At 41.0% G+C, this 27,671-nt stretch overlaps 1 protein-coding gene across 3 annotated transcripts; it reads right to left on the bottom strand.

Annotated features, from left to right (window-relative positions):
• Window positions 1–58: 58 nt before the first annotated feature.
• Window positions 59–27,671, bottom strand: itpk1b (inositol-tetrakisphosphate 1-kinase b). Of its 3 annotated transcripts, none has more exons than XM_068579639.1 (12): window positions 27,563–27,671; window positions 26,984–27,164; window positions 26,363–26,514; window positions 21,994–22,018; window positions 14,410–14,535; window positions 11,581–11,698; window positions 5,437–5,535; window positions 5,120–5,160; window positions 4,662–4,827; window positions 3,368–3,435; window positions 3,106–3,268; window positions 59–2,789 (listed from the first exon to the last, which is right to left on the bottom strand). In XM_068579639.1, exons 3-12 carry the CDS (start codon window positions 26,455–26,457, stop codon window positions 2,470–2,472), a joined length of 1,221 nt encoding a protein of 406 aa, XP_068435740.1. In that variant the 5' UTR covers window positions 26,458–26,514; window positions 26,984–27,164; window positions 27,563–27,671; the 3' UTR covers window positions 59–2,469. The 3 variants fall into 3 exon arrangements, with proteins under 3 accessions (XP_068435740.1, XP_068435739.1, XP_068435741.1); XM_068579638.1 differs by having other exon boundaries at window positions 26,984–27,211; window positions 27,563–27,643; XM_068579640.1 differs by lacking the exon at window positions 27,563–27,671 and having other exon boundaries at window positions 27,119–27,132.

Raw genomic sequence — 27,671 nt, 5'->3', positions numbered from 1 at the left:
ACCCACAAGTCAGTTTGGAAAACCAAGATGAATTAAATAGGATTCCACATGTTTATTTCGCCCGTTTAATTAAAAAGTCACAAAATTGTAGATTCCTTTCAATTACAGAACCGATACAAAACATACTGTACGGATGTAAGCCTAGGCATATATACACGTACTGTACAAGACACCCAAGAAGTAAACATCCAGGTGGAAACTGGGAGCATGACAGCCTGGGTTGCAGAAATGACCACGGGTTGGATTAACCATTTATTTCCCATTTAGAAGCACAATAAGGAACACAACAGGACACAAGATATAGTGGTGTACACAGATATCAGCCTTTCCAGCTTTACAGGGACACACAAAGCGCCAACCCCTTTTTCTAGACGAGGAAAGGACGTGAAAAGTTCCCCTGAATCCGCTGCATTACCTTTTACATTCTGAATGTATTGTTGCTTCACAACACATTTAAATTGTGGGAGATTAAAACATTATACTAACTGCATTGTGGAAATATTCTCACAATATGATGTGTTTAGTGAAGACCAACTTTTAGAACATCGTTGGTATTCTTTTGTCCCAGAGAGATGCTGGTGAGATGGCTGCGCTGACACGATTATTTACGATCACAGGGCGAGCGAGAGGACAGTCAGCTCCCTCAGATACTGATGGAGGAAATGAAACAGCGAGAAGGAGCTCTCTGGGACAAGAGAAGGAGCAAGCTCAGAGGACAAATCCCATGAGGACAAATCCCATGCACAAATCTGCAGGTTGGCAATCCTTCCCACTAGATGCTAGAGGGAGACAACAGCATCAACCACAAGCCCATCTGTGCCTCTGACACCACCTGGACAACCCGACCCAGCATTTTACTATACCGCTAGTAAAATATCCACTGTTTGTTCAAAAACATCCCAGTGCTCTCATGTATATAAAACCTTTTCCCCATAAAATCTCAATAAAATAAAGTTGCTCTTAGTAGATATCAGGACAAAGATATTAACAAAATTGGAGTAAAAAAATCTCACAGTGAACATTGGGAACACGATCTGAACGGTCTCTCCCTCACTTCTCCAAATGATTTTAACATCTGACACAAATACAGCAGCTGGAATAGGAGACAGGTCAGAGAATTTAAGCATGAAGCAAATGAACCAACTGGACTGAAGGTTTCTTTACTACATTTTGTAAGAAAGTGCAGTTGGAGTGAAACTAAATCAAATGATAGACATAATAAAGCTAAACAAATTCCTCAATCATCTAGAATTGTGTTCATTTAATGATATCAAAATAATTAATACCTAATAAGTAGATATTCAAAGACACATTTTTATCTTGATTTTAGTGGAATAATTGATTCTTTGATTAACAATTATCGTATTAACACAGCAGCCCCAAGTTTTTTGATAGGTCAAGTCGGCTTCAGGAGAGTAGTTTGCTCACATTAAACACAAGCATTGAAGACATGTGGAGAACTGTGGCTGTTTAAAGGAGATTTCAAACCCAGGAAGTGATGAGAAATCTCACAAGATCCCACTGGAATTATGAAAAATTATGGAATTCTCCGAAAACATCCACAAACAGGAAAAGGAATGTGATTCTCGTCTCAAACGATTTGTTTGTTGAACACCAAATATCCGGCATCTGACACACAGTAAAACACCCAAAGACCTACAAACATTGGTGCAACAATCAAAAAGAAACCTGGTCACATGGTCATGGAGATTAACTTCCGTCTTTTCAACCTTTTTTCTTTTTCTTCTGTAGGCATCCTTCCTACACTTGAAGTAAATTTGATGGCACTCGGAAAAGTAAACGGCTTACCCGTTTGTGTAAACTCACAAAACCCAAAACTGTCTCGTCATTCATGTTCAGACTCTTTATGTCCTCTGCCGTCAGTTGGCCATACTCGCGTAGCAGCCCAGGATCTGTAGAGTAGTGTTCAAATGCCCAGCCACCTTTTCTCCCCGTCACTTTGTGCAGAGGAGTCAGTGGTATTGATCAGAAGACAAACACACATCACTGGCAGGGTCCGTTGCAATGTAAACGTACCTGTGTGTATGTGCGAGTGTGTTAATGTGTGTGAGAGATACAAGGGATCATACATTGCACGTCTAGTGGCACATCTTCCTCCAGTCCTGATTCGACCGTTCCCATGAGCTCCCTCACCTGGACCCTTTTGTTACAGAGAACTCACATAAGAGAGAAAAATAAAATCAGCTATGAGGCAAAAGTTCCCAAAAGTTCACATTACAGTACTGTTAAGTCTCATTAGACCAAACAAAAAATACAAAAAGGCAGAGAGAAAAAAGCTTACACTCAATCACCATCATTTTCAATAACTATATAGGAAAAGGTTTGTTTTTTGATTAGATATATTATCATCATTAACATCATAATTATTATGATTATTATTAATTATTATTGTCCCATTGTCATCTGTTTCATGTTCAGGGATCAAACGGAGTGGGGGCAAGGAATCAGTCACTGGGAAGAAGCCTTGGTAGCTAATGTGGAGACACAGTGCTGCTGGAAGTTAGGGGACATGGCGGAGTTGCAGCCCAGTCTCTGACGGGGGCCCTTCAGCCCTCCGTCGCCCTCTACGATCCAGGGGCTACCGCTGGCCTCTTTTCCCAGCATGCTGCAGCAGCCGGGGGCCGGCGGGGCAGCGTTGGTTACCGCGGTGCTCACCGGCAGACCTTTGGGTTGCTCGCTGGCAGGAGCGAAGTCTGGATTGTGGCTCTGAAGCACACTGGTGATGTGGTTCAGGAGGTCGTTGAAGAACTCTGGGACGCCCTCATAACCTGAGCACATTAAGGGACATCAGTCAGGTTAGCTCATCAAACTTGTGGTTGTATTACAAATGTTTACAAGGGTTGTATTCATATTTACAGGAAAGTTGTTTTTGTATTTATGTAAAGTACAGTTTTGTATATTTACTAGACTGATTTAAAATAATCAAGTCAGACGAAATGACATTTCAGTCTGATCACCAGAGATCTGGAATGAACCAGTTCACAAAAGACAACCCAAAAAACATGTCTACGGCCGTTGTCGGCGTGGAGGTATAATGAACAAATAAGATACAACTCGACCCTGTGGATGAGAGGCTGCACCTACCAGGGAATGCATTGATGTCAATGACAGCATGTTGGCCTGTTTGGTTGTTGATGATGACGTCGATGCCAAACAGGGACACGCCGAGCGCCTGCCTCAATGACCTGGACAACTCTCTGATGACATCGTCACTGGGTGGCTGAGATACCCCCTCTACGTTCTCCCTCTGAGATAAAAAAAAGGTACAATATTGAAGATTATTGGCAACAAAACTCGCTAAAAAAAAAATCACACGGAATAGCAGTCTGTGACATTGTGGACGTACCGTGGTCAAGTCTGAGGACGACTCTGGTTTTGAAACATTGTGGCTGTTGAAGAAAATTGCTTTCCTGTCTGAAAAGGAGACAGAAGGAGAAAAAAAAGATGAGGTTGAATATTAAAGAGCTTTGACTGCATGCTTTCCGAGTGCAGTCATCTACATACATTTCTCATCTGTGGCAGTAGGTGGCAGTAAAACCTAACTGGTTACACAATGCAATGATGCAACCAGAGATTATTTACTGACTTTAACACCTGGTGTAAAGAAACAGAAACCGAACACCAAACCCCCCTAGTGTGCAGTCTTAACATTCAACCCTCTCACCACGTCATGTTGAGTGTTCACCTACGAACAAATCAGCATGCAAGGGGTTTTTCTCGTTTGGACCCTGGATTTTTTCTGAAGCAGTGATGAATGTGACAGGATGAATGTCTGAATTTATTGCCCCTTTTTTCTTTGTTACCATTGTGATGATTAACTTTAGAGAGTGTTAGAGGGAAGGAAGAGGGGAAGTACATTCTATCACTGTCCAAATACAGATGCCCCTCAGCGTGTAGAGGGGTATGACGTGTTCGGCAAACGGGTTCGATCATTCCTAAACTGGATGACCAAACCACCAATTTAAGTCGACAGAAGCACAGGGAGGACGGTGGGATGGAACAGAACGTCTCTTACGTCGTTATTTTTAAGATCTTTTTCCGAAGGTCTACCATACCTCACGCTTTTATCTGGTCTTTCCCTCCACTTACAAAACCAGACGTGTAGCTCCGGGCTACAGAGCACATTGAACAAAATGCTGCGCAGATGTAACAGTGTGATATGTTTTTTTTTTTTTTTTTCAAACGCGTTTGACGAGTGTTGTGCTTTTCAGCTGCACCGCTCAGCATTCCAGGCGAAAGGCAACTGTTCTTTCTGTAGCGTTACACAAAGCAGACTACTACACTGATGGCAAAACTGCTTTGCATGAGGGCCTCTACTGTATCACATGCAAATACTGGAGTCATTTGTGCCATGGGACTACCCTGTGTACAAAGTTGCATCATGGGGAAGGCTTCTGAGATGTTGATGGGGAAAAAACACCACTCCTCCTATACTTTCAACAGTATCAACAGAGCACAACTCAATTGCACCATGCTGCATCCCTTAAAAGGGTGAATAGGTCTGATAACAATGACTATAAAGCCATTTTATGAGCTCTTTTATTGGGTTATTTGGAAAAGCCGTGCAACTTGCACAGTCTGTCCTTGTGTGCCAGCCCTTAGATATCTCTGCCTGTCTGTCCGTCAGTCTGTCTCCTCACCTGCCGGTCCAGCAGGGAAGTTCTTCAGTGAAGGTCTCTCCACCACAGTGTACGAGTCTCCTACCACAAACACTTTGTAGAGCACTGCGTTGTGGTTGATGAAGCTCTGAATCACACAAGGAGGCTTCACGTCCTTCAGGTCCTCTTCACTGAAGATTATGGCCATCTGTGGACAGGACAGAGAGTAAATGACACGCCTAATCTATTCATCAACCAAAGTAGTTGTTCAAACCAACAAGCCTAGTTAATTCCTAACTTAATTCAATGCAGAGAGTGTGGAGGAATGAAGACTATTTGGCCAGCCTGACAGGGGTATTGATTTCAGCTGACAGGCAAAGATACATGACTTACAGAACTTTATCTGATTTAGTTATTTGGACTTGAGTTAAAGGCGTTCCTGGTCACACAAAGCACACTGTGGAGGGTGTGAGTGACCTCTGAGCCCTGTGGCCTCTTACCTCGTGGGAGTTGGTTCCATGAGCCACCCGTGTTTTGCAAACTGAGGAAGAAAGGACAAGGAAACGTTAGTCCGGTAACCTACCTTCGTGTAATACTGTAAAGCACAAATAAAATTCAAGGAGAGAAACAAAATATCTTACACAAAGGACTTTTGTAACACATTGAGAGAGAGCACATATATGAGACACAGGTAGTGAGTTCACACAGCAACATTTAAGTAAAATTAGTGGTTACCAGTACAATATCAGGTCTAAGTAATGTTAAGGAAGTATAGATTTAGGTCCTCAATATCTCGATAAGAAAAAAACACACTTACTGAAGGGGAATGTGAGTCCTTGCCTCTTGATATGCTCCAGTACATCCGGGCTGCACTCTGTGTTCAGGACCATGAATGGAGGAGAGCAAATCCTTTCATCTGATGAAAAGAGAAGTAAAAGGGAATTCATAAAGTTAGAGACACCGAAGCGCTTGGAAAATATCAGTTGAACAGAAAATAATGATGGAGGATAAATGTCAGATGTTTTCGCTAGCTCCTTAATCTCATCCTGCTCGCGAAGTAAGTAAGTAAACCACGAGACAGTACATGCCGGGGCGAGTCGGTTAACATGCTAATTTCAGTGGATATCACTGCAACACAATACAACACAGTAACCTCTTCACAGTCTGTTGATTATCAAAGTTAATTTTTAAAATATTTTAAACTAAAATTCTGGCAATATACAACACAGTAACTTTAAAAATAGGTTTATTGTCAGTTATCAGAGCTCTCTGGCGAGCAGCTAGACTGGATGGTAATCTATGTTCCTACACACTGTCTCACCTGTCCAAGATACCTTAAGTTATATGGAGCACTTCTTTAAATAATAATGCTGAAATAGCAGCGCTTGAGGCTATTTGTTCTGTTAGCATCCATAGCCTACTTAAGAATAAGTTCAACGTGGGGAGCAGATGAGTCTCTCGCAGAAACAACTTATTTAATTTGGCCCAGGAATTATATTTATATTTACTCCTTTTGACGGGTTTATACAACAAACACAGCAGAGGCCATCTGAGGCCTAGGGGGACAAGTGACTCCTGTTCAAATAAATAAAGCAGAAAGCTGCCAGGCCCTTCTGCTGCTCTCAAACAGCACACATACACCCACACAGGAAAATACTGAAATACAGGAAGACACACAATCGCATGAGGAACTATTAGACAACAAGTCAAACCAGCTCAGGACATTACAGAGTCATCAGATCCATGGCCTGACTGACAGGCGACAGCTCACTCAACGCCCAAACAGCTAACAAAGCAGGTGCAACAGAATTGAGGCCATGTTAAATCACTAAGCCTCTATCTCCACCATGTTTCTACATCACATCATGTTTCTTTGTTTACATAATATCCTTTCCATCACATCCTGCAGTCAGTTCCGATACGACTGATTATAACATCCTGCAGTTTAGTCAAACTTCATATCAGTGCTCAGGATGCATTTATATCAAATCTTCTGCCAGTATTTTCCCCTCTAAAGTTGGTACATGAGGACGATAAGCCAGCTGGTTGGAGATATCACCGCAGGAAGTCAGTGAGGGGGCCAAACCAAGAGCTGGCAAAATGCTAATGACAAAAACACAATAGAAACATGCCGGTCTTTGTGTACTGTGGGCCTCAGCAGTAGCGGGGCTCTCTGCTCCCACTAGTGCTGAGGTCAGGAGAATCTCATTTGCCTACATTAACTCCAGTGCTGAGCATTGGGCCCCACTGACATCTACAACTCCCACAGAAGCCAGATAGTGCAGACACACACAAAACGTTTGGGAAACCCCACAATGAAAGCTGATGCACGAGGCAAAAAGAGATTTTTTCAAAAGCCTCAAAGTAATCCCAGAATCTTCAACATCAAGCCATCGAGCCGATTCCAGGAAAATCCTCCACAACTGCTGCTGTGCAAGCTGATAAGGCAGCGCGCGTACAGTAGTGCAGTGTTAAGGGTCTTCTGTTGCTGCAACAGCGTGCATGGTCGTATTGTGACGAGGGCGACATATCCTTAAAACTGTTTCTGGCTTGGCCATCGTTCCTTATTGTGATATCAATAATAATATTGTACTGGCGTTTGAACAATTAGTCGATTCATTAATTTGCAGATAATGTATTTGCAGCTATTTTAAACTGGAATAAAAACGTAGGAAAATATACTGTCATATTATAGACAAAGCAATTCATTGATGATTTAATTAATTATTAATAATATTTGATAAAAAATAAAAAAGTAGCATTGTTAAAGCCTTATAATGAGCTCATCTGGCTAATGGCTGAGACTGAATACAGCTAAATTACTAAAAAGAAGTCGAACAGGACAATAGGCCATCAGATGATCATTCAGGTTTCAAAGAAAAACCAAAGACAGATAAATGTATCTTAAAGAGAAAAAGGGGAACTATAGCAGAGTAATCTTTGTTTCTATTCATTTTGTTTTGTCTACTGAGCATCTCTGGCAACAGATTATTTTGCGGATGAATAAACTTGTATCTTAGCTTCAAACTGCATGTTGTAAACATGCATCAGAGTTTATAGATCAACATCTAGGATCCACTCGATATGAGATTATTATTATTGACATTTTCAGCTACAATCTCTTTCAGAAAGTAATTTAAAATATCCTGGCTCAACTGTACCTTGTCTGACTATTGTTGCAATAATGTTATCGTGTTTCAATATCTCGTCAATGACTTTGGTGAGTTCAATGCTATCACAGTAGATAGAAGTGATGACAACACCTACGGAAATAGGAACCAAGAGCTGGAATAACCCGTCAAGTATTCACATTGTCGTTGTGCCCTCCAGCTTGAGAATCCAGCTGGGTCTATTCCAGCAAGCAGTCACTTTTGGGAGCGGGAAGCCTTGAGGGTTACCCATCAGTCATCTGTCACTCGTTACAGCCACGCTCACTACACTGCTGTTATTTTACCAGGACTGGAATGGCAACATAATGTCATTGAGCAAAACAGTCTGGTAGGAAAAAATATCCTCATTACATCACAGAGTTCCCAAAGCCTGATGCAGTGAAATGTTGTCTTACAAAAAAAACCCATCAAAATAACCTAAACTTTGTCAAACGGAAAATGTGTCATGCTCCAAGTTAAGGATATGTAATAAAGAGAGCGAGGAATGGTGGATAAGAGAAAGTGGCTAACTTTGTAATAGCGTGCATACTTGGCTCTGGTTGACGCTTTAGGGATAAGGGGGTGCAGGGCAGGGTGGGGAGGATCAATCTCTGGCTCTGTCTAAACACTGCATGTGCACAGCAGACCCAGTGGAGCCGAGGGCGACGTTTACGGGACTCGATGAGATGCTTTTTAAATGTCATTATCCAGTTACACTGCCTTTTTTGTTTTGTTCTCTTTTTTTTAAAATCTCATTGGGACATCCGCTGCACACACTACCATCTGTCTGGTTTGTTACATCATATTGACCCATGCAAATAAATTAACTCCCAACTTCGAGTTCCCAACTGATGTGCCTGAGAAATACCAGAGAAGAAAATCCTAAACTGAGCGTTATAACACCCAAGACTCAGATCATATCTTCCCTCTGGTTTCATGCATTAGGTGCATTGGACGGCACCGCGCCAAGTTACATTCAGCTTCATAAAATGTGGAGTTATTTAGGTGGAAGACTGAACTCTTGTGTTGCTATTTTGAGCATGTTTCCTAGAAACCCCAGCATCCTCTCTTGATGCATGCCGAGTGTAATGCAATTGTTAGTATCGCGCTGACAGAGGCTTACACTTCAATTACTACTATGAATCATTTATTTTGAAAAGAAAAATGTGATTGTTTTCTCACAAAAAAGGTAAACCCTACTTTGATGAGGTATTCATCATTTAATAATCTAGTTGGGCAATCCTGTCTGCCAACTTGGCTCATGAGACTTGGACGAGTGGTCTGAAAGAGTCTGCGTTCATTCTCTCTCTTCTCATGTTGCGGCTAGGAAATTGCGAAAAAAGAAATTGATTACTTGCATAAACGGGACATTTGTTCTGTTGGTCTTTAAAGACAATATGTAAATAAACCCCAAAAGGTTTCAGTTGGATCCAGACGAATCCAGGTTGTATTCAGAAAAATCCTTTTATCCTGAGCTGGAGAGGAATAAGCTTAAAACATTGAGAGAGGATTTGTTTTATAGAAGAGTTGACTTGACGACGGTTTCTGTCTATAAAAACAGTCCAAGATATCAAACGTCAAGCATACACAGGAACCACTGGATTCCACTATGTAACATAAACAGTTACCTTGCTCTGGCTAACATAGGAATCACAAAACCAAGTCGGACAACAGAGCAGCGCCAACAGTTTCAATAAGCACAACTATGAATCAGTGACACAGACCCATTAGTGCTCTGGCTATTTTCTATTAAACATAAATGCAGTTCAACAATTCAGAGTGTAACAGCTAAATGTACTGCGACAACATCGAGAGACCACTCGAGTGAAAGAATAAGGTTTCCAGAACAAGCACAAACGCACCTCAAGTGCTTCCTTCTATTGAGTACTATTCTGAGTCATACAGAGTTAAGCATGCCGAGCTTTATGTGGCCTGTAAGTACTGGGTTGCCTTGGCAGCTGCTTCTGGAGTCCATGGCCTCTGCTGATAAGGAGGCGGAAGTGGCTGTGTCTAAGAAAGCTAGGTAGACTTTCCACACTCACACTATCCCTCCTTCCCCTCTTAAACTTAACCCAGTTCTCTCAGTCCCTCTTCAATGACTGGAGAAAGTCCATTTATCCTCAGCCTCATGCTGTTTTTCCTACGATCACGGTGGTGCGGTGTAGGATTATTAAGGCTTACACTCCGTGCTTGCGTCTAAACTAACCACAATTGTCAGGGAGGTTTGGTATGCGAGCCTAAGTGTTTGCCACTAGCATTAATGGAAGCAGAGAGGCAACAAAAGAGAGCTTCCTATAAATGCAGCCAGTGAGCCATCTTTGTCTTCAAACCTAATGCACACAGTGAGACAGAGTGATGCAGCTTATACTGTTACGTAACAGCCATCATGTCTGTTTGGATGAAAAGACGTCTTCTTGTGGTTCTATTTTGAGAACCTAATGACACTGCTGAAATGCCTCTGATCTGTCTCTCTGACACCAAACTGAGGCCCCTCAAAGAGTCATGGACAATCAGTAAAGTAATACTTAAAAGGTTTATATCCCCTGCCTGCCATGTACGGGGTTAAAGGAAATGTGGATGAGTCACAGGTGTGTTTACAGTGCGTGTGGGTCGGGAATGTGTTCCCATCGTCATTGCCTTTCTATGCCTCATGCCAAAAGATATCTCTAGCTGATTAGTTTATGGTCTCGGTGACAGAGGAAGGTGTTAGACTGACTCAGAAGCAAATTCTGATCCATCAGTGAGGAACCTAAACAGAGCCAAGTTTATACTGGCTTCTGGCAGGGGGAAATGGAGAGGTGCATTTGTTGCGTGAGAAGGAGGAGAGAAATTATGATATCAGCTGGCAAGAATGAAACATCTGCTCGGAAGCATCGAGTAACATAATTCAAGAGCGAGGCGACAGGGCTGTCATATGTTATCCATGTGTCCCCTCTGGAAGGGAAGAGGAAAGACAGAGAATCTGCAGCTACCACGACTCTGCCTTCTACCCTACGTAACACGTCAAATTATATTAAAAGGGATTGTGTCCGCGAAATCTACCGTTCCTTTACATTAGACAACTTCTGTTTTAATATAATATTGAGGACTGGGAGAGGAAGAACGATGTTATTGGTGTTTAACTCATTTGATCCGAAGCCTGAGTAAGCCTGGTGGTAGAGTGACACAGCAAAACAAAACTCAGTTGGCAGTTTATTATGTACATTTAGCTAAAACAAATGCAGTCTCATGGAACAGTGAAATATACCTTCATGAATACATATTTTTAAACTGTTTAGCATCGACTCAGTTTTATGGAAATTTTGGAGGTTACAGTTTGCAGTGCTGTTGATATAGATGGGATGGACAAAATATTAGAAACGCAGTGTAATTCAACAGCACTCAAATTGTAGAGGCCACAATTACAATAACTTTTTTTAACAACAACTGATGTCTGAGCTGAACATTTGTAAAAGACTGAATTCCTTTAAGATACATGGATCAAAAAGAAAACAAAATTAAAATTGCATGTCTTTGGAAATAAGTGGTGCTGAAAGCTTGGTGACAAAGCGGCTGCCTGTGCTGTCCGTCGCTCACTGGACAATAAATATGCAAAGGAGGTTATTTTCAGTGGAATGCATTTGGAACATTCACTCTTTTCTCACAACGGATTGCAAAGCATGCTGAATCTCAGCTAATGTCACACCTTCCTCCATTTTGGACTTATAGTTCTCAGCACAAGCTATTCGTCAGCGGCTAGATTTTTTTTTGTTTGCAATTTGTGAAATTGTATCAATTGTAAAAGTTTCACCAAGTTTCATCAAACATCTTACCTTGCATACAGCTCTCTATCCTGTGGATGAGCTGGTAGGATTTGCAGCGGTCCAGCAGAGTTCGGATGGCTGGAAGGGGGTCCAGGACGATGGTCTCTGGGTGGGCATCAATGTAGTCCTGAAACAGACATTTTTCAACATAATTCTTCTATAAAAACAACAACAGATAAATTACATAACATATGCAAAAAGGAGGGCTGCACACCAGCACCCTGAGGCTTCACACCACAAGCAACCATCTGCCATGATACACACACAAATACATACACACTCACAAATCCATCCATACTGATTTAAATATTAAACAAACATATGAAAGCAGGCAAACTACAAATCCAAACATTGAGTTGAAGGGTCAACATGCCTCACTCTGTATATGCGTCTGAGCGAGAGAGCGCATGAGCTGTCTCCCAGCGGCTCTGTGTAGGTTACATCACTTCATGGCTATTTTACATAACTGCTCTCCCCATCTCTTCTCTTGTCGGCTCTGCTCTGGCTCTGTCCCCGAACCACCTCCTCTCCACTTTGCAGCTCTACGTGCTCTCTGCATTTCCAGCTCAGCTTTGTGGATTTCTCTGCCAACCGTCCCTTCCAAGCAATTCTTCCTGACTCACAAATGCTCTCAGGTGGAGCTGGCTGGCCTGCACATTACACAAACAGCCTGCCAGTTCACATCACAGCACTACTGTCATACCCATTTGCATGAATTTAAACAAGCAGGACTGTCAGACACTAAACACACTCGTACAGCGTAGGGCAAAAAAAAAATCCTGCTCTTATTAAACAAACACAGATTGAAGCATTCAGCAAGAAAACAAATGATTTTTGCCCTTACATGGACGACTCATCTATAGGATTTTCCGGGATCTCACGGGCAATGCTGATCAAAGCCAGTTGAGCAGTTATGTAAATGAAGCAAACATGCTTCTGCTAAAAAATGATCCAAACTAATCGTCCAGGAGTTTAGGAGAATACCCTGATGATAAGGACTGTCACTTACTGATTTCTGCTTTTCAGAAGAAGAAACACAGTAAAACACAGACAAGAGGGGGAGGTGAGATGGAGACGAGCACACAGGTGTTAGAGAGGGAAAGAGCCAGATGTATGTCAGTGTGGGTGTGACAGAGTAGGTGCTGAGGCTGCACATTTTCTGTTTGTTTTTTTTGGGGCAGATCCGTTTCCAAAAGGGGAAACAAACCCAAGAAAATATTCAATGTAGAGGTCAAAATCTGTGCTACTGGTTGCAAACCATGTCAGAGGCAACAAACTTGAAGTGGAAAGTAATTCTAAGTACTTGAAACACCAGATGGGTGTGATTCACCTGAGCAGCGAGTGTGACACAAGTATACTACTGTAGACCAGAACTTTGTTTGTAGCCCTCACTGAATACTAGATTAATAGGCAATTATAGGTCAACAAAGTGCGCTCCATAAATGGGTATGAATAATGTATGTATGTTCAAAAAGAAAAGCAGCAAACGCACAAAGCAAATGTTTTTAAATTGATGAAAGGGACTCACATTTTTGGTAATGGATTAATACTTCAACAGCGCGTCTTTGTCATTTTGTGTCTGTGTCGTGCGTGTGTTTAGTGAGGCTCAGAGAGTAGGGGTCAACGTTCAACTTCAATGTGCCTCAAAGAAAACCTTGACAGCTGTAACCAACCTATGATTCTGAAGCACATTGAAGACACAAATGTGTTTCGTCTGATAAATGTTAACATTTACATGATCTCCATTGTTGCCATCTCTACAAGGTGGGCATCTATGTGTTGATAAGTTTATGTCTAGTGGTGTTTTGCCACACAGACCTTTACAAAAAAAACAGTTTTGTGTGCATTTGCTTCAAAAAAGCTTTGAGTTCCATAAAAGTGTGTAAATGCATCCCTGTGCTCATATATTGACTAGTTTCTGCTGTGTAACTGATTGCTCCACATTGACTTCCTGTTTGTCTTTCCAAATTGAGCAGTCAGGAGGAACCCGTCGACAGAATTGCATGATGTTGATCACAATTACACTTACACTGGTGGTACAAGATACACTTTCACACGATCCATAACACTGCCCAATGAATGAATACACAGGCACACAGCAGTTTTCTGAAGTGTGTTCAAGGAAGAACAAGAACAACTCTTAGGGAACCTAAAGTGACAGCATTTAGGTTTAATGACTCACCATATGATCAAATGTAGCTGCTGATGTTCTTTATGTTCCTGAAGCTAAGTAAAGACTCTCTGGTCTCCTCTTTGAACTGGTATATTTACATGTAAACACAGGGTACATACATGTTGTGTGCGAGATAAGGTCTGGGTTTTCAAATTCTTTGTTACAAAACTTTGAGAGATATGTTTGGCTACAAATCTTTCTTGTTGAAGGTAAATTGAAAGTTATTTTTTATATTAAATGTAATCTAAACACATACAGACATGAAATGTGCCCTAGGTAACATAATACTAAAATTAAATATGACATAATGAATAAATAAATCAAACAGGAACTACATGGTCAACGAATATGACCGTTTTTTTTTCAAACTTTTTTTTAAACACATTTTTTCTACTTGGTACTACAGCCATAAGTCGGAAAGTGACAAACAATTATTGAGAATCAATACCCATCCCTATGTGATATATATATATATATATATATATATATATATATATATATATATATATATATATATATATATATATATATATATATTTTAATTAAAAAGGTATTTTTTATAATTTCCCATATTTATGGAAAATACGTAGTTCTTTAAACAGAGGTCAGCACTTTTGCAGACCTCCGTTCTCCACATTACCTATAAATACAGGAGATATGCATACCTGTACTCTCTGCACCAGCAGCACAGCCTGTGAGTCATTCTGATCCGCCTCCAGGATGAGGTCAGTCAGTTTGTGGATGATGACGTCCAAAGGGCCCTGCTCCTCCAGAGGCTGGCTGAGGTCCAGCTAAGAAGAGAGGGACAGCCGTGGGTCAAGGGTTAGTTGTTGTTTTTAAACATTCCCACCCTCAGGTATTCATTCATCATATTTAGAAATGGTTAACCAAAGCCATTATCCATAGAAAGCCGTTGTTCCATTTTAAAAACAGCCAACAGTGTCTCTTAGCTGCAAAGCATTGCCTTTTGTTACTTATTGCATTTGGTACATCATGAAACAGAGCAATTGTGATTCATTGATTCTAGCTCAGTAACGGTAAATAAAAATGAAAGAATTCTGTATTATTTGATTTAGAATATATTTTCATAGTGCAATGTACCTCTAAACGTTAATGAAGAACCAATTTTAAATAAACAAAAAACTATGAAAGTCTAACAACTCTAGTATGTCTCGGCAGTTTAGGGAGAACAGTACAGCCAATAGCATTTTTTCACACAAAATCAAAAGCATGTTCTCACAAGCAGTATGGCAAGTTTTTGACCAAAAGAAGAAAATAATTAAATCCCCACAGCTTGTTCAGGCCTCAAGTCAGAACTTGTCCAAATTTCCCCACGTTCTCTTTTGCTATCTGCAGTTTGTAGACAAAGTCGCAAAATGTTTTCCCCATTCATACCATTCCATTAATACGCCACATTCAACTTATTTGCATTTTAAAAAAAGCGGGAAGTTTATCATATTCAGTCTGATTTTTATACATGATGAGAATACATTTGAGAAAATGACCACCAATCTACCATTGTCCTCTTTTACTTTGGTTATAACACAGCATTGGGTCCGATATTTATATTTTTTATTCATAACTCTTTGGTGCAGTTTTAGTTTACATTATTTAAATTACACCATTAGGATGTATTTCTGGCATCAGCTATTTTATGATGCGTTTCAAACTTTTTCTCCCTCTGGTCAGGCCTCCAGTCTGAGCAGAGTCAACAGCCTCTGAGAAAATGCCCCATTAGCATTCATTTAAAGTTTACCACAACCGAACGGCTGACTACCGTGGCCAAGTAGTTCACAAGTAGTCAAAGCAGCTCTCCAAGTGTGATATGATTTATCTAGGTCAGTGCTTGTACGCACGCACGCACGAGATAAAGGAGAGATCCTCAGTTGCTGATGAGATGGCTAAGTTTGATGCGACAAAGGGAGTCGAGTTTTGTTCGTCCGTGAGAGACGAGACAATACAAGGTTGCTTGGAGTTGTGACTGCTTTTTTTTTTTTTTGAGAGGTAGGGTTGTGTGAGAGGACAGACAGACTGATACAGAGACTGATACAGAAGGTAAAGTGTGCTATTACCGAATAAGGCCATGAGTAAAAGTATATTAAGAGACAAATTAATCATTACAAATCCTGAGGCTGTGTTTATTCTAACAGCAGTAATACTACTGTGGTTTATTGTGGTTATACAAATCCTGTGACAAATAATCTAGCAGCACATTATGAATATGTAAAATTAAATCATGGGACTCTGAGACAGTGGAACTCAAACCAGAGCAAACATGGCAACAATGCCCTCAAGACTGTCAAATAGAGCTAATTGTGTAGGTTGCAGTGTTGCTGTTGCATAATGCACCTAATCAGCAAATGGGAATCACCTGATCATTACAGACAAAAGATAATTCAGCAACACATACAAATGCACCAGAGCAGGGCATGACCCCACACTATCCTTTGTACTGTCCAAATAGTAGACGGAGAAGGGCCACACCTTAGTCACACCGGTGTGGATCGATGCAGGAACTGAAAAATTGTACATAGTTTCAGTTGGTTTAGGGTTGGACGCAATCAACCTGTCAGTTCAGCGAACATTTCCTGGTTAATAATTGTGATGGATAGATGACTAATTAGCGTACCCTGGATCCTGCCCTGACAAGTCAATTGCACAGAGCTGTAAATCTGTTAAATATCATTTGACTACGATGCCATTGTCTTTACACAGGGTTCACAAGGAAGAACAAAATGTAGTGTAGGTCCTACTCTCATCCTGTTTTGATAGAAGTATGTTTAGATTTGGCATGATATATGCACATTTCAATGTAGAGCAGGTACAATCTATACTACACGTTATACAGTCTGCGAACATACAAAGAAATGGAAACCCACCCTGTAACATGCAAGTCTAGCCCCATGTCCTTTCAAGCTCATTATGCACTATACATTAACATAGCATGTGTTTCCCTGCCCATCTAATGCTGTGGGCTCTCATTCTCCTCCATACTCCATTCCTCCTGCCTGTAAAAACATGCCCGTCTGCTCAAAAGTAATATGTCAACAAGAGCTGCAAAAATGTATACAACGCAAAGAAGGTGAAAATATCTAGTGACTTTAGCAGGTTTGCAAGAATTAACACATCAAATAGAGTGCATATGTACTACACAGTGGATGAAATTTTGTATTTTTCGATAAATGCAAAATCCGAAAAGTGCAAAATCTTTCTGTCAAAATGTTACTTTATCAGCAGCAGAAGATACTGGCGCCAACAGTGGCTGATTTAAGATTTAGACACTAGATAATTGTGGATAAAAACTTGTGATGCACGGTTGGGAGTCAGATATTCAGAAGTACTCAACAGACAATGCTGCATCCATCCATCCATCCATTATCTTAACCGCTTATCCTCATTAGGGTCGCGGGGTGCTGGAGCCGATCCCAGCTGTCAAGGGGCGAAGGCAGGGTACACCCTGGACAGGTCGCCAGTTCATCACAGGGCAGACATATAGACAGACAACCATTCACGCTCACATTCACGGGCAATTTAGAGTCCAATTAACCTGAGCTGCATGTCTTTGGACTGTGCGAGGAAGCCGGAGAACCCGGAGAGAACCCACGCTGCCACGGGGAGAACATGCAACTCCACACAGAAGGACCTGCCAGACCAGTATCCGAACCCCACCCCACCCGGGATCCGAACCACAGACCCTCTTGCTGTGAGGCGTCAGTGCTAGCCACTACACCACCGCTGCATCGACAACATAAAAAACAAATAAACGGCAGACATTTGTGACTCAGTTTTGCAGCTGTCCAGCTGGTTTATCAGACATGTGGAAGACAGGTGTGGCATATGGCAGATGAATAAAATAAATAAACATGCAGCTATGACCTTAATAGCACTGTCCTGGTAAATTAAGGTTTATAAAATGTGCTGTCACCTGCAGATAACCTGTAACTGGGTCTATGAGCAGCGGTGGTGACAGGGCCTCAGCAGTGGTGTGAGGACCAGCACGTTGGTAAAAAAAACGCAGTTGGCGCTTTTCTGTCTAGCTAGAACCGGGTGAAAGGGGATGTGTCTGTACTCTGCTGAGGCATGGCTTTTAATCTCTTGCTTCCACAACACAAAAGGCCCATCCACAGCCTGGCCTCTCCATAAACACAGGGCTACATCGTGGGGGTCAACACCCACTGGCAAAGACGCACCGCAGAGGATGACGCTCTCCTGTGCGTAGACAGACTGACCTCGCTTTAGAGCTCATCCAAAGCACTAAAGTCACTGATGTCCTGCTAAATGCTAAAAGCAGAATTGTCAGCGGACTTCTTTGCAAGTCCCTCTGGGACTGAGTGCCTGCAGTGGGCCATAGTGGTGATGGACAGCATAGAAAACACGCTGGTCCTGGAGGGAGAGGGTAGGTCATGGCCAACATATTTTCAGCTTTGATGTAGCTCCATGGTGGGCCCTAGCTATACCCCAGGGAAATCTAAGAATGGTGAATTTGAGCAAACAAATAAAAGGGACAAAGCTCCCATGTGTATTTCAGTTTTCAACACAATTATGTACAAGTATGGTGAACACAAACAGTATTAATCCATGTTTGCACCATTTATTTGTTTCTGTGCCCGGTGAGGTTTTTCCGCCATTCATGGAGCTGCTTCATCCGTTAGATGTCTCTTTCTAGTGCTACTCCGCTGGCTCTAATCTCACCTGCCTTTTGCTTTGTTGTCAGACTATCCCAGAGTGCAGACAGACATGTGATGAATGGTATATTTTGAATGGTGTGTGGCACTCAACACCCTAGTCTAGTGTAAAAGAAACATATGTGTCAGAAGCGACCTGCGGCTGTTGGCCACACTTCACATAAAGTGCAGGACTAAACATGAGAGGGGATCAACATAACCGGGAATCTCCAAACAAAAACTCTATGTAAAGTCAAAGTGGGAGCTCATTAGGCTAATGGCTGTCTCCTCAGCACTGTCGACTATTTTGTCCACTGGGAAGTTATGTGGCAAATGTCCTTCACTTTCAACAAATAATTGACATTGTTAAAAGATCTTTTTGGCAGGTGGGAATGAAAATCAAATTGAGAAGAAAAGAGATGTAACACCTCTACGAGGTCTATTGAGAATGGCTGAAAAATGATCATACTATTCAGGAAGATAAAGAAGTGACGATGGAGTTCATCCTGGTCAAACTGATGAATGTATAACTTATTATCATCTCCACCCTGTATTCAGGACTCCTACAATAACCAACTATATACTTATAGCTAATAATGGCTACCAATCAACTTTCTTTGGATGGTACAGTGGAGGACCAATAAATACCATCTAAAGAAAATCTCTCACTTATCAAGCTCCAATATAATATGTGGGGGAGATCCAGCAGAATGCTAGATATCAATGTTAAATTTCAAAGCACTTACCATATAATGAAAAACGGAACTCAATAACTTTCTATGAACAGCCCACTCAAACGATGGCCATTTGCTGTGATGGGTTTCCATCCTTGGAGAGTGAATATTGGCTTACTCAAGGACAAGCCTGGTGAGTTAATCTCATCAGCTCTATGATTCAGACAAGCTAATGTACAGAGCCCCGGGTGGATGGCTCTCAGGAGCTCGGGGCTAAGGGGTCAGTATTGATGAGCTGCTGCAAAATCTCTTGGAGGAGGGAGAGTGTGCTTAGAGGGATGAAAAGTAGAGATAAGGTGAGCGTGCTAATAGGTTACGTAAAAGAAAGCAAAAAAGAATAGTTAAAGTGGAAAGATGCTTGAGGCAAAAAGAGCAATCATGTCAAGTCAAACAAAAGAACCATCTGTTCTCTTTCTGTTGTCAGTCTTGACGGGTATGGATGGAGATAGTTTCCCACACTAGAAATGAAAATACAAAATGAGCTCCCTGGGGCTGCCAGATTTAGCAAAGATCTGTTCACACAGGGCGACGTCATCACCACTATCAACCCTCTGGAGGAGCCAATCTCTTGTGGCACATACCATATATTCCTAAATGGAAGTGCAACCTGAAATATCTATACATCAATTTGACTTATTTTTCAAAGTTTTGTTTAATGAGATTGTAAGTCTGCGACCCACAATTATTTTCATTATCAATTAATCATATTAGGACGATCATTTGGTCTAAAAATGTCTGGAAATAGTGAAAACGTAAAACCCAAGGTGACATCTTCATGCTGCCAGCTTATCTAAAAAAAAATGTAAATCCCAACAGGTTCTGCTGATCAGTGGATCGTTTCAGCTTGATTACACAGCCATTATACCAACAAATCTTTGCTTGACAAACAACCAACACGTGAATTAGCTTGTAATGAGACTGTAAACAACATAAACTACTAGTTTATTCTACCAGAAAAGCCTAGGGGAAATGTATCCTTGGATATACAAGGTTGAGTTGTTATCATCAAAATCAGCTAGTCTGTCAGACCACACAGGGTCACGGTTGGCAACTCAATAAATCTGCAAATATGTTCTACTCCAGCCTTCTAGAGAAGGTTAAATGGACTTGATATTTACATAACAGCACCACTACACCCACCCTCAAAGCCTTACAAAATGACTAGAACATGAACACTAAAATTAACACCTAATCTGCAATGAAACACAATTTCCATTTTGAAACATTACTAGTTCCAGACAAGTTTTAGCTAAATGTTTTCTGTGGTTTGTACCAGCAGTTCCTTTCCATGATATGTCTTTACTAACATCTGTCATCATCACTCAAATCTCGGTCTCTCAGAAAACCTTACTCTTCTTTGTTGAGATTAATTAATTAATTAATGTTCTTCACGGTTGAAATGTAGGCTTCAGTAAGATTGGGTTTAAAATATATGGTAAAATAATTACAGGACCTCGAGGTCGAGACATACAGGAGAATAAGTTTAGAGTAACATTTAAAATACATAATTTGCATTAGATATTACTTCACCGACTGCAAAATGTCCACGGTAAAGTCTAAGGGTTGCTGGGCTCTGAATTCACAAGTGGAATAAGAGAAGACAGCTTTGTACACAGACTCGTACAACGGCTCCCATTATCTTCGCATGTGAAGCAGCCATGAGAGTACAGGCACCGACTGGCATTGACTGAATCTCGGGCAACAGAGTCACCGGTGTGAACTAAAAAATATCTCTGGCAAAGTAAACTGAGCTTTCTCAATTGGCAGCAACAGCCAAGCTAAAAGTAAGAAATGTTCATGCTGATTTGTGGGAGGACAAAATACTCAGTGGGCAACAGGTAGTCCTGACAAAAGAGTTCATGTCCCTGGGTACCCCTCGCTGAGGGTTTGTGAGGATCTACTCTCCCAGGAGTGACTGAATGCACAGTGGGAAACAAAGCCCTGCTTGCTTTGGGACTATTCCCAGGACAAGGCTCTTTCTGGGTGTGCTAATATCGTTAGCACAGCCAGAGGAAAAAAACAACCTAAAAGCAAAAAGAGAGGGGGGGGGGGGTACGACTCCTAGTACTGAGGCAGAGACTCCTTGTCTGAGTCTCTGCCTCAGACAAGGAGACAAGAGACAGAATTAAAAAATAATAACAGAGTAAGAGACTGAGAGAAAAGGTAGGACGATTTGCTCCTCAACTACAGAAAGCACTTTCACTGAGAAGTACTCATCTCTGAGCTTCCAAGACTTAACAATTGTTACTATGCTGCTGTACGTGCTGTGCTTACTTACTCAATGTAATGTGCTGTGCTCAACATCCATTAAAGACAGCAGTCTTTACTTTCCTGGGGGCCTGTTTTTTTATCTAAACATAACTCGACAGCATTTTTTTAATTAAGCCAAGCAATTGCTAGCGATAGACCAGAATTTCTTCTACAGCCACATGATACAGAATACTGTAAAAGTGACTGTAATTAGGAATTTGTTAAAAGTTGTGGCTGCTCACATTTCTGAAATTTACTACCGAGCTTCTTAGAGTTTCAACCACACACACAAACTAAACACTCACAGCGTAAAAACGAAACTGGCCTGGTCCAGTAAATTGTCCCTGATGATCCATTCAGACTGAAAATAGCATGAATGTAAACCAACTACTTGGTATGTGGTAGGTAACAAACTTGCAGTGCTTTACAGTAGAAATAAAAACATTTGTATGCATGTGTGGTTTTGACTTCGACTCTGACTCACTGCATCAAATCTGATTAAAATACTGCCTCCAGTACATGTTTTAATGACTGACTGCTCAGTTTTGCTTTTGTGACAAAAACAACAAAACAGTATCATACAAAAATGCTGTCAACTTACCTGAACAACTTCTATTCCTCTTTTCCTGAAAAGAAAAAAGACAAAAGTATGGGTCATTAGTTTTACTAAAACATGGAGCCATTCATAAATAGTCACTGCCATCCATTGAAAGTACCTTAACTGCAAGATGCAAGACATTATGTATTTGCTTGCATAGTGAAAGTGACAAGAAAGTACACTTATATTTATGTTTTACTTTAATGTTATATAATACAAGCTTTTTAAAAACATGTATTTGCATTAGTTGCCCTCACTGGAGTTATTCCCTTTATCATGTGATTGTTCTTTTTACTCTTTATGTAAAACAAAACAGTTCCTCTCCATAACGCTGCATTCACACCAAATCAGGTGTTGCGGGGACAACACCAGTCCAGTAAATGACAGTAATTTTTCTGTTAGCAGGACAGCAAAGTAGGGCCACGGTGACCGAAAATACAAAAATCCATCTCAAAGCCGGAGAACATTCTACTTTTAAGAAACATAAAAAAATATGTTGGCAAGCAACCAGCAGACGACTACATGAGTGGAGTTGTAGACCATCATAACGTAGTGAAGCACAACACCGGACACATGTGGAACATGGACTCGTCTTCATGCCTTTCACCACACACAGGAGTATTTAAGCCAACCGTTGAATTTACAATGAGCACAAAATCAGTTCAGCACCACAACCAACTCAGCCTGTTAAGCCGAGTTGTTTTTGAGCGAGCAGTACCATGGTAACCTCAGAGCATCCATTCAATGCTCCACAACAATGTGGATATTTAATACTGCAGCTGGCGTGTTTCATGGGGTGTGAATGGGGCCTTTAGTTTTGTCCAATCTCAGATTTGGAGATTGTCTGCTCGCCTATACTGTTACACAGCCAGCAGAATGAAAGAGATGAAGGAGGAGACCCAGCAGAGAAGCAGACCAAGGTCAAAACATTTTGAATAGGCAAGACACACCAGAATATAGAGGCATAATGATTACCATTGCAAAAGGGTGGAAATTTTCCAGAAAGTTTCCACGGGAATTTTGAAAAAAAAAAATGGACCTACGTTTTTTTGCAAAAGCATGTAACAGGGAACTTAAATGTAGTTGAGGACTATGCACGCCTAGCTCAGCTGGACCCTGAATGCAGCCGGTTGGGAACATTGTCTGCCAGAAACATAAACGTAAACATAAAACGTTCTGTTGTTTTTGAACGTCTGTGTCATCAGTGTCGCGTCTGAACGTTTCAGCCCGATGCCTGGCAAGTGTGAGAGCGCTGAGTTGCGTAAAGGCTAAGAGTAGTATTGCAGACAGATAGAGATTTCAATTATAGCTCGCAACATCTTGAAAAAAATAAGTGAACTAGTTTATATTTTGGAGCTGTGAACTTCGTTCAATATTTGAATTATGAACTGAACTAGTTCATGTAGAAAGTGAACTTTCCCAACACTGTTTGTCATTAGCATATTGATTACTTGGTAAACTGAAGCCATGTTCATTATAATATCAAGTTTATTTGTATACAGTAAACTTTTTACAGCAGTGAGAGTAAGACGTTCATGTTTTTGTTGTTTGATGAAAGAATAAAGTTCTACTCACAAAATGTAAAAAAAAATCAAAAATGTCATTTTTAAAAGTTCTATTATACATGTTTGCATGCATGTCTGATTATGACAAGGTAAATACAGTTTAATTATCCCAAAGTTTCCAGTTTATTCGCGTTAATTCCCATATATTGTCGTTTATTCCCGTGGAAAGTTTCCAACTTTGAATATTCCCGGAATTTTGCAACCCTAATAATGATATACTACAAGACAGTATATGATGACAAAGTTTATACATAGATGCATTTTACATGTGCTGCCATGTTCGAGCACACAGGGTCAGATAATGTGGGCCAACCAGTTGAAACAGCATAACCTGTTTGGGCTGTTTGGCCGTTCCTTGAAATCAACACAATAGTTATTTACATGTTAGTAGATTTCAAAGCGATACTCGTCACAGGTTTTAAATAACAAAAGTCTTCCAATCACTGCAGTGAATTGAATCGTTTGGGTGAAAGACTACATGCATACTGAGGGTGTAGCTCACACATGTTGTCCAAGAGTGGCCTTGCCTTGACAGTACGAAGTGACAATATTTTCATTGTGTCCAAAGACGCTGGGGGTGGCTGTTTGAGAACATTGCATTTTACTAAATCAGGTATATATGAGTCATTAGGAAGCCTCTAAATTGCTTTGAAAGCCCATGGGACACAAACATAAACCCAAATGGCTTTGACTAGCAGGAACCCCCTCGGTCCAGCTGCACACGACAGGCCAGGCTCCACAATGAAGCACTCACAATGTCAGCTGCATACCACATAATAAAAGTAAGAAAACCTGTTCAGCCACTATTCGAGTATCATACTGACCCAGTCTGTGAGGGTAAACCATTTGGTTTATCTTTGATAATACAGCCGTACAAGTAAAACAACCTACTTATAACTACCCGTGAAGTAAAATCAAGGTTCAGGAAATGAAATTTTAAGAGTGTGCTATTGCCAGGGAAATTATTCATTTATAAATAAAACTGACACACCCTGGGGGAGTTGTGCCTCCATGAAAGGTTAAATACCTTTTAAAACATGTCTAGTCTTTATACAGGAGCCACACATATGAAGGTTATTTTAGTTAAATATTGGCTTTCTGACATGGTAATATGATAAGGGAAATATGTCATGAAAAAGGAGAAACAAGACCAGTTTCAATGACTGACTGAGGAGAAGCAGTCATGCGGTGATTATACACATGATACACCCACATTCACTATTACATTTAAATGAGCGAGTATTTGTTGTTGTTCCTGGAAAAAGGAAATATCTGACTTGATTTTTTTCCCTACAAATACTACTTCTTAACACTTGGCCCCCTGTCCATATTAAACAGCCCTCAGTCCAGCTCTTCGTGTCGACAGGTTTGGCGGGATGCAGTGAGGTAGCCAGGGGGAGTGTTACTTGAAGGTTTATGAGGAGATTAAAAATGTTTTGTGGATTACAGTGTGGTAATCTGGGCTGGCTCAACCAGGTTGCTTTGTGAGGCAACAACCCTCATAAAAAAGGTAGGACGTAATTGCCTGCTTAAATGCGCACTGACAACCCACCTGACCTACCACGGCACATTCTTGCTTATTCAAATGACTAAAGACTAAAACTTGTTTTTTCCCCCATTCTCTCTCATTGTCAGCCACTGTCATCATTTGTGTTTACAGGATAACCGTGGCCCTCATACGGCAGTGGCAGTTAGGCAATGTTACAATTAGAGATGATGATAAAGCTGCTGCCATACCTTGGACCCATTCCCCAATACAATATACTGTAAAGCAGCAAATGTAGCTCAGTGAGGGAGAATTCACTTCTCCTGAAGTCATCTCTGTTGACAAAATCCATGCCCTACTTTATAAAACCTTATATAACAATTTACTTGGCCTGAAGAAGGATAAGCTACAACAAGATAACATACAACACTCATATAGCTGCCCCTCTCAAGGCTGGAGAACAAATCCTTGCTACGGTCAAAATAACAAATGAATATTATGACTATACATTTGGTAGGATAAGGTCCCCTTTTTGTCTATGAATAAAACGTCTAACAACGAGAGACAAAAAGCCAAGACTGGTCTATGTGATATCACAACCTTTCAATTATAATGAATATAAGATATTGTAATGGCCAAAGGTTAGTTATGTATTATAAGGGCATTTTTTTGTGTTTAGATATAAGATAACAAGCCAGGGTTGTTTCTTCTTCTTCAATTCAGCACATGCCTTAGAGTTTCTTTAGGGCAATTAACTAAATAATAACCCCTACTATATCTGCTTGTCCTGTTACATATGTGCCGTAGGCAAATACAAACCATCATACAACACACATTACCTCTTCCCACTATGTCTCAACAAGCACCAACTCAAGTCATAGCAAACACAATCCAATACACTAAAATGGCTTGTGCTAGTGCAACCTTCCCTTTGGCGTGCTGAAATATTTTACTTCATTGTATAACATGTCTTTGCATTACCGCTGAAAGAAAAGATGCACAGCAGCCACAGGCCTTATCAGGTAGTGTTATGTTTTAACACCTAAAATGCTAAACATAAATGGGCGAGGAAGTTGCTGATGCTGAATATAAGCATATAAACTGCAACTCGGCTATTGCCTGTAAGAGGAGAACAGATAATAATGAGTCCCTATTGACACTGAGTTATTAACAGGAAGTATGGTGTTTGCCAGTACATCTCTTATTCATTGTGATAGCCATTGAGGTAGGCCTACTGTGTGGATGTATGTGAAGCTGTATCTGTTAGTTCCTCTACAATCACTTGAGCAGGATACATTAGATTGGTGTCAAAGCCACATACCTGCACAGATCAGCAAATGCTTGAAAATTCAGCTTCTTCATCTTCTTCTCGCTGAGCCAGTAGCCGACTCTCCGGCCTTTCAGGAAAGTCTGCATCTCCACTGTGCTCCTGTTCCTTCTCTGGGAGGTAAATGGTGTGGCTGAAGACTCAACCTGGACAGGCGAAAAACAGGAAGCCACACTATGACGTTAATCTCACAACAGTCAACAATGAGTAATGAAGGAAATACTCAAGTTTGCTTCTCCGGTTTGCGAGTCGTTACGTTACTCAAACGCAGCCAGCCTCGCTACATTATCTAGTTTCAAACGTAATATCTCAGTTAATTTAACGTGGTCCAAGCATCAGCGGACCACGCACACTGAGCCCCATTTGCTAACCTCAATGCTAACGTTAGCTAGCAAGCTGGAGCAGAGACAATTTGCGAAGCTAAGCGTTGGCATGCAATTAGGAAACGTAAAGCTAGGTGGCTAACTAGGTTGATCGACGTTAACCGGCAGAACAGAGACACACCGCCGCCAAATAAAAAACTAACTAGCGGCGGCTGGTTGGCCAAAAGATGAAGCAACTGTCTGCAAGGTAACGCTTCGGCAGAGAGGCAGTGAGGAGCTAGCATTCACTAACCTCGCAATTTTAGCACAGCTCCCCCCTGAATGTGTCCTCTTCACAAACTAGCTCGCACTGTTTCCCATTTTCCGTCCGTCCGGTGGAGAAGGGGCTTTCAAACAAGGTGACAGATGACAGCACAGCTGGACTCACGGTGAGATGTTCCTGGTTCCTCTCCCTCGTCTGTAGATTGAACTGCCTGCACACACCCAGGAGCCAGGAGATTGATGCTGCCTTCAGGAGCCCCTCGGAAAATAGCAACGTTTAATCACAGTCCGTTCTGATTTCACGCGCTAATGGGCTTTACGTATTGATTCATTTTTAGATAACTTTTTTTGTTAACAGGATATATACGGAAATATAAAATATTCAGTGAGTATTAACAAATTGACAAGCAAGTAGTTGCATTGTATAGGCTGTAGAAAGCGACGTTTTGTATTCACGCTGAAAAACTGATCAACGTATTTATTACAATTTTGTTTGCTGATTAATTGACTTTCTATTCTCCACAAGTCAACAAGAGCACGAAATAGTGTTGTATATTTAAATGTAGAATTGACGTGCTGTTGAGCAGTTGTTTAACAGCACAGTCCTTACTTTAACAGCAGCATGTGTGTCATTCATCAGTAGGATTATTCTTGTTTTTGCTGGAGACTCATGATTCTTCGCTCCTCTGTTCCTTTTACATGTATCATTTCTATGGGCT

Source organism: Clinocottus analis, unplaced genomic scaffold (genome assembly GCF_023055335.1).
Source record: "Clinocottus analis isolate CAN_PGR_092001 unplaced genomic scaffold, fCliAna1.0.p SCAF_17, whole genome shotgun sequence".
Taxonomy (NCBI): domain Eukaryota; kingdom Metazoa; phylum Chordata; class Actinopteri; order Perciformes; family Cottidae; genus Clinocottus; species Clinocottus analis.
Note: the sequence above shows the minus strand (reverse complement) of the source record. Positions and strands in the feature narration are given on the sequence as shown.